This window comes from Mus caroli, chromosome 9, assembly GCF_900094665.2.
Source record: "Mus caroli chromosome 9, CAROLI_EIJ_v1.1, whole genome shotgun sequence".
NCBI lineage: Eukaryota > Metazoa > Chordata > Mammalia > Rodentia > Muridae > Mus > Mus caroli.
Window position 1 is genome coordinate 72,471,428 of NC_034578.1, and position 11,417 is coordinate 72,482,844.

At 45.9% G+C, this 11,417-nt stretch overlaps 1 protein-coding gene across 2 annotated transcripts in view; it reads left to right on the top strand.

The window, feature by feature from the left end:
- Nucleotides 1–281: 281 nt before the first annotated feature.
- The window catches only part of Leo1 (LEO1 homolog, Paf1/RNA polymerase II complex component), a 24,019-nt gene continuing 12,883 nt past the window's right edge, over nucleotides 282–11,417 (top strand). For both annotated transcript variants that reach the window (XM_021171691.2, XM_021171692.2), the window contains exons 1-6: nucleotides 282–417; nucleotides 4,075–4,833; nucleotides 5,712–5,816; nucleotides 6,933–7,027; nucleotides 7,833–7,978; nucleotides 8,968–9,052. In XM_021171691.2, coding sequence (XP_021027350.1) covers nucleotides 360–417; nucleotides 4,075–4,833; nucleotides 5,712–5,816; nucleotides 6,933–7,027; nucleotides 7,833–7,978; nucleotides 8,968–9,052 — 1,248 coding nt within the window. In that variant the 5' untranslated portion in view covers nucleotides 282–359. The remainder of the gene's footprint in view (nucleotides 418–4,074; nucleotides 4,834–5,711; nucleotides 5,817–6,932; nucleotides 7,028–7,832; nucleotides 7,979–8,967; nucleotides 9,053–11,417) is intronic.

The window sequence follows — 11,417 nt, forward strand, 5'->3', positions numbered from 1 at the left end:
GCTTTGTAGACGAACCTGGCCTGGTATTCACAGAGATCTGCCTCCTCAGTGCAGAGCGACCACACCCGCCCTCAACTATTTTTAAGAAACCTGGCCGCAGCTGACAGGTCGTAAACAAGTCTGCCCGGCATCCCAAGCTCCGCACCGCGTGCGAGCCGGCTAACGGACTAGCGGGCGAGCGCAGACACCGGGGCGGGGGTGGAGTGGGGTGGGGGCGGAGCCAGCCGAGTGCTGGAGAAAACTAGGTCACAAAAGTAAAGTAGGTCTTTGTGCGGCTCTTTACGACACGTCGTGTTTGGACGGGTCTGGCCGTAAAGCAGGCTCGAGCCGAGCAGGCCAAGGCCGCGGACCAAGCTGCTATGGCGGACATGGAGGACCTCTTCGGGAGCGAAGCTGAGAGCGAGGCCGAGCGCAAAGGTGCGGCGGACGGGCGGGCGGGCAAGCTCCGCGGATGGGCGCATGGGGCGTCGGGTTGCTTTTCGGCCGGAGGCGCGGCGCCGGGCAACGCGAAGTCCCTAAGCTCTTGCCCAGCGCCCCCTGCATGCCCGGCGGTGCCCGCCTCTCCCGGGGAGACCGCCGCGGAGTCAGTGCCTGGAGAATCAGGGGCCGGCCTGGACTCGTGGGGGAGCAGAAGGGAGGACGTGTGGCCTGCGCCCCTCCGTGCATACATGGCCAATTGAAAGGGTGGCAGTGAATGAGTGGAGACATGTTCAACTGCCCATCGGGCGTGATAACGCCCCGTGTGAAAGGGCGAGTTGATGGGAGAGTGCAGATTCCCCTGAAGGGTCTGGGAGGGATCAGGTTGGAGCTCTACAGAAGGACTACTACGCACTGGCGATGGGTGCCCTTGGAGAGCCTGTGCGGAAAGCCAGTTTCCTTGTCTGTGATGTAAGAATGGGGAAGCTTGCGGAGTGTTTGGAGAGGAGTGACAGGATTTGGTGATGAATGAATGAATGATGGTTCATGGGGGGCATATCAGGTACAGGTCTACGAATATCTGAATTTGAGATGTGAATAGAAGAATGAGGAAAGATCCGAGATGAACTTCAGAATTCTTGCAGCCCCCCAGGCCCAAATTTACTTCTATACATGTCATTTTCCTTGCCCCTCCCCCCATTTGTCACCAACTCCAGTTTGTATGAAATTACTCCAGTTGTGGAGGGAGCACTAGGTAAAAGTACAGAGAACTAAACTCTTCCTGTGCCAGCTCTGCTCTGGATAAGCCTGGAATATGTACACTAATTCCCGTCCCACAACTTTTGCTTGTGTGTTTTGCTCATAGTTTATTCTCTGTGTCTTCGAGGCACAATTCTGTGTACACCTTTCCATGTTTTCCATGAAGCTTTTCATTCATTCAGTAAACAAGGATCCCTATCATCGCCTGGCTACCTTGCTAGGGGCTGGGGATGTAATCATGAGAAGACAGGTTCCCGCTCCCCAACTTAGTGCTTAACGCTTAGTGCTTTTTTTGCATCCACTGGTGAAAGCGTCGTTTAGTAAGATGTACCTGTAGTGCATAGCCACCCATAGCATAGGGAAGTGGAGTGTACAGATGATTGCAGTTGTACGCTTTCTTCCCCTCCCCTTTCTTCCCTTTTAAAAACTTCTTTTAAGGTCATGGCAGTTTTCTTCCATTTTACCATTGAGTTAGTGGATGCTCCAAGACTGACTTCCAGGGTCTGGTGTCCTGTCTTTGACAACTGCTCTTAGTCTTGAAGTTGCTATGGATGTGACAGGGTAGAACTTGGTAGGCCTGCCTGCTTGTCTGCTTACGTGTCTGCGTGCTTCCTTCTCTTTCTTCCCCACTCTTTCTTCTACGGGATCTGCTGTGTATGTTGCCTTTGTTGGCTTTATACTCCCGATTCCGCTTCCTCAGTGAGTGCTGGTGTTAGATGTGTACCTCCACTTCCAGCTAGTAGTTACTTCCTGTTTTCTATTTCTGCTATACATTGATCTTGTCTATCCTGATGCTGATATATTTACTGTCATTGTTTTTGTGGCTCCTTTAGGGTTTTCTACATGTGAAACCATGCCATGGTGATTAGAGATAGTTGTACTGTTTCTTTCTCTTGCCTATTTATTTACCTTGCTCTGGCTGGTACTCTCTTTATGGTGTCGAATGGGACTTGCAGAAGTAGATGCTGTTCTTGACCTCAGAAGGAGTATGTCTAGGTTTTTAGCATTGTTTATGGTTATAATCATTGACTCTGTAAGGTCTATAACGGCATCCCCACTTGCGTTCTTGACTTGAGTAATTTGAGTCTTGCTTTTTTTTTTTTCTTGTACAGTCTGCCTAACGGTTTAATTTTGTTAATGTTTTTAAAGAATGAACTGTTAGCCAGGCATGATGGTACATCTCTATAATCCTAAAACTCAAAAGACAAGAGGCAGAAGGATTGGCACAAGCTTGAGGTTTGGTCTACATACCAGTTGCAGGCAGGCCAACTGAGACTACAAGAACTTATTTAATGGAGGAAAAAAAAAATCCAACTACTGGTTTTATTGATTATCTACTTTGGGCTTTCTTACTTTCTTTTTGTTTTTGTTTTTTCAAGACAGGGTTTCTCTAGCTGTCCTGGAACTGGCCTTGAACTCAGACTGCCTGCCTCTGCCTCCCAAGTGCTGGGATTAAAGGTGGGCGCTACCACGCCCTGCTCAAGGGTGTTTTTTTTTTTTTTTTTTTTTTTTTTTTTTTTTGACAACTTGGTATGTTTAGCTGTGGATTCCTTAAGATTTTTCAATGTGGCATTAATTAAACTTCTTGGATGTTAGATTCATTCTGTTTGGGTCATTATTTCTTTAGCTATTACCTTCTTCTGTTGGCATATTTGTATTACTATTTGATTGGGTTCTTATACCTCTACCTCCCTTCCAACCCTTCTCCACTCTGATCCCTTTCCACACCCTACTCTCCCCTCCCCCGCCCCCCCAGCACTAGGTAGGAGAGAAAGAAGGTGAGAAAGAGGGAAAAGGGGGTGCAGACCTCTGTAGGCGACTTTGTGCTGATTAGGGTCATAGTGGTCCTTGGATCCATCCGCACTCTGTCGTCAGGATATCTACAACTTCTTCTTTTCATCTCTTTGCTCACTTTGTTCATGATTACTTGATAAACCGCAGCAGCAATCAGGAGCAGCAGCTTTCCCAGTGTGCCCTCTGCTCTCTCGGAGCTCTGTGTCTATACCCTCCCCAGAGTCCCCAGAGTTAAACTATCTGGCAAAAATCCCACCCCTCCTAGAGCAGGAGACAATCATGGTTAATGGCTGCAGGCAAACTGAAGCAGCTCCATAGTCCACTCTTGGGATTAAACAAAAACGTACTCATATGACATAACTGGGGTTTGTAAACAAACCAAACATGACATTCTTCACTCCATAATGCATAGGTGGTGCTCCGATGGGACCGTGTACAATTGTTTTTCTATACTTCTGCTCTAGGCTCTGTTTGTTTTTCTCTTCCTGCTGCATTTCCGGTACAGGGACCACTACCTGCTGGTCAAGAAAGTGATCAAGATGAAAGAGGTGATTCAGGACCACCCAGTAACAAGGAACTGTTGATAACAGTGAGGAGGAGGTGGGGGGGCTCTCATCATAGTGGCAGGGATGTCACTCTGAACCAAGTAGTGCTCTCTGTACCAGAATGTAGGGCTGCTCACTGTTTTATTTCATGTCTAAGAAGGAGGCAGTGGTGGGGTCTGAGGTAAACATGAAGGGTTCTACTTTGTTTATTTATTTATTTATTTCAGCTTTTTGAAACAGGGTCTCACTCTGTAGCCTAAGATGGCTTGGGAGTTACTGTGTAGCCCAGGGTGGCCTCATATTTGCATGAACTGATCCTTTTGCTTCAGCTTCCTGGGTTGCTGAGATTATAGGTATGAGCTACTGTGCCTGCTTAGTGCAGGTCTGCTAAGTTTTCCTAACTGGACCTTCTGGTACTTGAACCTTTTTTGTCTCTGGAGCAGTGAGAAAATTGGCTTCAGCAGTTTTGCCAGTTTCTGTTTGTCTTTTAGCAAATTGAGATGGACTTCTAGAGTTCCTCGCTCTGCTGATATTCCTCTGTGTTTACACGATCCCACAGATTCCGAGTCTGAGTCCGACTCGGACTCTGACCAGGACAACGGCGCTTCTGGCAGCAACGCCTCTGGCAGCGAAAGTGATCAGGATGACAGAGGTGACTCCGGACAGCCCAGTAACAAGGAACTGTTCGGAGACGACAGTGAGGAGGAGGGGGCCTCTCATCACAGTGGCAGTGACAATCACTCTGAACGGTCAGACAATAGGTCGGAGGCTTCCGAGCGCTCTGACCACGAGGATAATGAGCCCTCTGACGAGGACCAGCACAGTGGCTCTGAAGCCCACAACGATGACGATGATGAGGGCCACAGGTCGGACGAAGGGAGCCGTCACTCAGAGGCAGAAGGGTCTGAAAAAGCCCAGTCAGATGATGAGAAATGGGATGGAGAGGATAAAAGTGACCAGTCAGACGACGAGAAGCTGCAGAACTCTGATGACGAGGAGCGGGAGCAAGGGTCCGATGAGGATAAGCTGCAGAACTCTGACGACGACGAGGAGAAAATGCAGAACACAGATGACGAGGACCGGGCCCAGATTTCTGATGATGACAGACAGCAGCTGTCTGAGGAGGAGAAGGGAAATTCTGACGATGAGCATCCAGTAGCTTCTGATAATGACGAGGAGAAGCAGAATTCAGACGATGAGGACCAGCCACAGGTGTCCGATGAGGAGAAAATGCAAAACTCAGACGATGAAAGGCCACAAGTCTCAGATGAAGATGGAAGGCATTCAGACGGTGAGGAGGAGCAGGACCAGAAGTCAGGTAAAACGTTCATGGGAGTACAGATCTGGGTGCATCTTGTGTCTTTTTAAAGGGTTTTGTTTTTCATATGCAGATGGGTATTTTCCCTTCATGTATGTCTGTGCACTGTGTGCATGCAGTGCCCATGGAGGCCAGAATCAAGTGTTGGGTTCCCTGGAACAGGAGTTACAGCCAGTTGTGAGCCACCATCTCATTGCTGGGAATTGAACCCAGGTCCTCTGGAAAAGCAACCAATACTTTTAACCACTGAGCCATCTCTCTATTCCTTTTTATTCCCATCTTTATTATCCTGTTTTTCATTTTTGTTTTCTCTTCTTCTCTTCTTTCATATTTACCTCGACTCTTGTTTGTGTGCAGTTTAATTTGTGTTGACATGTTTATAGACTTACGTGGCTACCACTATCATGACACAGGACAGCGTGTTATGAGACCTATTTTACAGCCACGACCCTGGACTAACCTTATCGCATACTGACCTGTTCTACCACTATGCTCTTGCCTCCTTGGGCCTCGGCCTCTTTAGGTCTAGGATGACAGGCACTGGCTTTGCCAGGTTAGGTTTTCTTTTTTGGAGTAGCATAATGTGTGGTAGCCGGATCCAGCCTGTTCGATGTATTATTGTCCTTTTCTGTTCATTGCTGCACAATTTCCCTGGGAAGCTAGGATGCGATTATGTACATCTTCTTTTTTTTTTTTTTTTTTTTTGGTTTTTCGAGACAGGGTTTCTCTGTGTAGCCCTGGCTGTCCTGGNACTCACTTTGTAGACCAGGCTGGCCTTGAACTCAGAAATCCACCTGCCTCTGCCTCCCGAGTGCTGGGATTAAAGGCGTGTGCCACCATGCCCGGCTTATGCACATCTTCTAACTCTGCTCTTTTAGAATCTGCAAGAGGCAGTGACAGTGAAGATGAAGTTTTACGACTGAAGCGCAAGAACGCGATTCCATCTGATTCCGAGGCAGACAGCGACACCGAGGTGCCCAAAGGTAGCCCGTTTACCTTGTATGCAGGTCTGGTTCATAGCTCTCTGCTTGTAACTGTCGTGCCCTGGCAGACCTTGAGACTGCAGGACTCACAGAAGACTGTGTGTATGTGTTCAGTGTACTCTGTGCAGCTCATGCTGTTAGGAACCCGCTTCGTTATTACAGTTTGAGTGAATTTATCTGAGCCTCTGGACGGTTTGGAAGTGACAGTGTGCCGCAGCCTGATTAAGGATAACCCTCTTATCCTTACCCCAGTGCTCCATCCAGCTCCCCAGGGTTTTCACTAAACTCATTTTCTAAGGTGTAAAATGGGGTGATGCAGACCCTCTTACAGAGCGGTGAGACTTGGGTAGGCTGTGTCCGTTGTTCACTGATGTTTCCTGAGGCTCTGCAGTACACGGCTGCCGTTCTAAGCCATGTCCTACACCTTGCCGTCTGGTGGTGAGGGTGTGCAGACTCTGAGACAAGTGAACCACGTACGTGTACAGTCGCTGGCTGGTGACGTGAGCTAAGGGAACTACGGGAAGACATGGCTGTGCTCACCTCCTAAACAGGAAGTCGTATAATGAGCGTCCAGTACTCTGGTCACCTTTGCTTTGCTGTCCAGCTGCATGTCTTTTGCCACGTCTCTCTAACTCAGCCTCATAGGTTTATCCTAGAACATGTGACTACCAATAATTCTGGCTTGGTTAGACAGCTGGCTCTGAAACAACTCTTCTGTCTTCCTGTTTCCTTGCTGTGGTGCCTCACCTTGCTTTGCTGGCTTACACACATTATTGTCTTGATGGGTGCATCAGTGACTCTGCCTGTGAGAATGAGACCTTGCTAGAAGGGGAAACTGGAAGAAGGATGCAGAGATGGAGGGGGGAAAAGAGCTTCCTGTGCAGTGTGCAAACCTCTCCACACACATCTTTCCATATGTGTGCCACAGTGACTTTCTCTCTCCACGCACATGCCACAGTGCCTGTCTGTCCACACATGTGCCACGGTGCCCTTTTCCTCCCTACCCAAGCTCAAGATCTGGATTTATGCCATTTCTTGGAGCTGGCCCAGAAATCTTGGGGATGTTCAAATGAAGACCAGATGTTAACACTCTGTGTTTTTCCCTCTGCACTGAAGATAATAATGGAACCATGGATCTGTTCGGAGGTGCAGATGACATATCTTCAGGGAGTGATGGAGAAGATAAGCCCCCAACTCCAGGACAGCCTGTGGTAAGTGAAAGTAGCGTGAGCTAGCCCATATTCAAGTGAGACTGTCTTAGAGGGGAAGGACCTCTTTCTCTCTTAAGAAGAGGAAGTCGTTATCTAAATTACAGTATGGAACTATAACGAGTAGACTTTCTTAATTCTGTAGGAAGCATTTGGTTCCATGGAGGAGAAGTGAGTGCGGCTACCATGAGGTGCCCAGCCTCACGGGGCAAGACCATAAACACCCAGGATTTGAGATCCTTTCACCTAATTGTTTTTCTTACTCATGCAAGTAAATGTGTGCTTTGTTAATAATTTTTCTTCATTCCTTTTTACTTTTTAAGTTTAGTTTTGGAAGCAGGGTCTTGCTATGTAGCCCAGGCTGGCCTCAGATTCACCATGTGTGAGTAACCTTCTCTGATGCCATTAGAGTGGCTACATAGGCGCCAGCTGATTGAACATTTGTCAGGGACACTCTGGGGAGACAACTGATCATAGAAGCTCTGCCCCAAGGCAGCGAGACTCTGCTTGCTTTTCCTGAGATGTTTGGAGGTTGATGAATAGTATCTAAATATGATTCTTGCTAAACTCATAATCCAAGTACTTGGAAAGTGGAGGCAGGAGGGTTTCTGTGAATTTGAAGCCAGCGTGGACTAGGTAGTGAGTTCTAGGCCACCCTGGACGACAGAGTGAGCCCCTGTTTCAAATGAAACAGAGGACAAAATAAAAACCAGACAGTGTTTCTTGTTCCCTTACGTAATGAAATGTGGGACTTGAACTGGACGTCACCTGGTCCCCGCAGCTCTAACTTTGCATTTTCTTGCACTAGGATGAAAATGGCTTGCCCCAGGATCAGCAGGAGGAAGAGCCCATACCTGAGACCAGAATAGAAGTGGAGATCCCCAAAGTGAACACGGACTTGGGCAATGACTTATATTTTGTTAAACTGCCCAACTTTCTCAGTGTAGAGCCCAGGTAAGGACATTAGGATGTCTTCTGGGCGTTGGCTAGAAATACGTGGGTATTAGCTGGTCATGATGGTGCATGGCTTTGATCCTAGTGCTTGAGAGGTAGAAGCATGCAGATCTCTGAGTTTGAGGCCAGCCTGATCTACAGAGTGAGTTCCAGGACAGCCAAGACTGTATGTAATACAGAGAAACCCTGTCTTAAAAAAAAAACAAAACAAAAGTTAAAAAAAAAAAGAAAAGAAATATGAGTATACATGAACATGTTTTGCTTACTTTCATTCAGTCGACTAGCAGAGAAATGTGTCTGAAAAAGTCAGTCAAGCATCCCACAACAGGAAAGCCTCAGGGAGACCTCCTGCCTGTGGTTAGGAGTTTGATACTCTCTTAGGGATGCATAGACACACAGTAACTCCTACAGCCCAACAGCACTGCGGTGGGAAGCCTTGAGGTCTGCTGGCCACGGAAGCAGCTCTTGTCACACTGTAGTGAAGCCATGTTGATGGAGGTTCCTAAGTTAACCCTCTCTGAGGCCATTTACACAGCTCCCCCACAAGGAAAATGATGTAGGAAGCTGCAGCATATATGCTTTTTTCTTTGGAAGAAAGAAAAAATGAAATAATATGAAATGAATGTAATATGAAAAATTGAGAAAAAAATTGTTTTTTTCTTTTAGACATTGTCTCATTATATAACCGTGGCTGGACTAGAACTCAGTCGGAGACCAGACTAACTTGAAACTCACAGGTCTGCCTGCCTCTGCCTCCCAAGTACTGGCATTAAAAGCATATGCCACCACACCCAGCTATTTGGAATGTTTAGCCTTGTTTGTACTTTATTTCAAGTAATATATAACAGCATCAGAATTTTAAATTCTAGTATATTTTGAATACTTCTTTCAAGTTGAGCTTCACAATATATTTGATATATGGTTTATAACTATATTATGGCAGTATTGTTTATGGAATGTTAATAGCTTTTTAAAAATACACTTTGTAGGCCTTTTGATCCTCAGTATTATGAAGATGAATTTGAAGATGAGGAGATGCTGGATGAAGAGGGGAGAACCAGGTTAAAATTGAAGGTACCATGCAGACTTTGCTTTGCTTTTTATAGAGTCAATGTGGTAGACACCAGGTACCCGAGACTTGAGCTTTGAAGATTTTTTTTTTGTGTGTGTTTCTTGTTCTATCAACTGAGTGAGCTGTCTTAGAATCCTTTTGGAGCTGGGGACTGAACTCTGAGCCTTTGTGTATACTGTTCATGGAGGTGTATCTTTGGTCACTTACATGCCGGCTGGGGATTGAACCTAGGCCCTTATACTTGGTTTTGTTTTTGTTCTTGTTGTTTTTTGTTTTTTAACTTAAGGCGGGGACTTACTATGGCCTTTATCACATGATCTTCCCTCCTGCACCTCCTAGTGCTGGGATTACAGGCATGAGCTACCTGCCTGAGGTTGAGCTTCTTCATTTTCTGTAGTACTGTATTCTTCACACAACAGCTTCATAAGTGCCTAGGTAACATTGGTGGTTCACATTGGTAGTGGTAAAGATGGTTCCTGTCTAAGGGCACAGGTGTCTAGAGCTGTTCCATGACCTCTGTGGAGATGTGGAGCAAGTGAGAACCGGGATGGAAAATGCCAGTAATTTGTTCAAGATCATCCAGTGAGTAGGTTTCGACTGATGGATGGTTTGGACTGTCTCTGCACTGCTATCAATCGTCTATCACTATTATTTGCTTGGAGCGTGTGTGTATTGATTTAGAGTTAGCGCTATTAATTTTTCGTGGCCATTTTAATGCCTCTGAGGTAATTGTTCTGTTTTTCATTCTTTCCATCATTTATATAAATGAATGTGGTAGTTCTTTGCTCCTTTTAACTTAATCATTTCGGCATTTTTCTGTTTTCTGTTATGGTTCAGCAGTAAATAGCAGTATAGCCACCATAGGTTCCAGTGTAGAATCACAGTTTAGACATCACTGTTTTGCTCCAAAACCTCAAGTGCTTCCAAGTGCAAAGTGTCAGAGTTTAATATAGCGAGCTCTTCTTCAGACTTCGGGCTGTAATTGAGAGTATCCCTGGATGCTGTGTTTCTCAAGTGATGCTTGAGACAAGGTGAACAGTCTTAGTTAACTGGTGGCACAGTTAGTTCATTGATGAACCAGGGCCGAGCTGTGTGGCTCTGTGAGGTTTTGTGTCTTCAGAAGTATTTCCATGTGCTTCATTTCTGTAGAATGAGACCTCATAGTGTGTTCTCAAAGGCAACTTTCAAAATGTCTTCTCAGCCACTGATACCTGTGCTGGTTTGAATGAGAATGGTCCCCAAAGCTCTTCTAGTTAAATACTTCGTCCGTAGTTGGTGGAACTGTTTGGAAAGGATTAGGAGGTGTGGTCTTGTTGGAGGAGTTATGTTGCTGGAAGTGGGCTTTGAGATTTCAAAATCCCACACTATTCACAATAAACTCTGCCTTGTGCTTGTTTGTCCAGGATGCGAGCTCTCAGCTATTGCTCCAGTGCCATTACTGCCTGCCTGTTGCCAAGTTCCCTGCCGTGATGGGCATGGACACTTAGTTCTTTGAATCTGTGAGCCCCAAATAAATTTCTTTCATAATTTGTCTTGGTCATGGTGTTTTATCACAGCAATATAGAAGCAACTAAGACAATGCCTATATATATATTGTATATATATATGTGTTTGTATATTTATTATATGTAGCTAACTGTCTTAGTTAGGGTTTCTATTGCTTAATAAAACACCATGCCCAAAAGCAAGTTGGGAAAAAAAGGGTTTATTTCATCTTAGTCTTTCATAATCACAATCCATCACTGAAAGGAAATGAGGGCAGGAACCTGGAAGTAGGAACTGAAGCAGAAGCCATAGAGGAGTGCTGCTCACAGGCTTTCTCCTCGTGGCTTGTTCAGCCTGCTTTCTTATACAACTGAGGATCAATCAATCACCTGCCCCAGGGATGGTATTGCCCAGGATGATCTGGGCTCTCCCACATTGATCATTAATCAAGATAATACAGCACAGACCTTACCACAGGCCAGGCTTATGGAGGCATTTTCTCAGCTAATATTCCCTCCTCCCAGATTTGTCTCTGAGCCAAGTTGACAAAACCAACTGTTACTCTAATGTATTGTACATAGAGGGGAAACAGAACTAGTGGCACATTTTTCATTCTAATTCCTTTATTTATTTTTGTTTGTTTTTGCTGCAAGGTGTGTTTTATTTTCATTAATCATACAAGTAATTTTCTATAATATCCCAGGGCAAACCAGTGAAATTTGACAGTTCAATTAGTGGGGGAGTCCCTCTTCAGAGACTCCTTTTTTCTAGGTCAGTGGTCTCTTTGGTCTACAGGCTGTTTTCCTGTGTCTCAGGATTTTTTCTCTTCCCTTCCCTTCCCTTCCCTTCCCTTCCCTTCCCTTCCCTTCCCTTCCCTTCCCT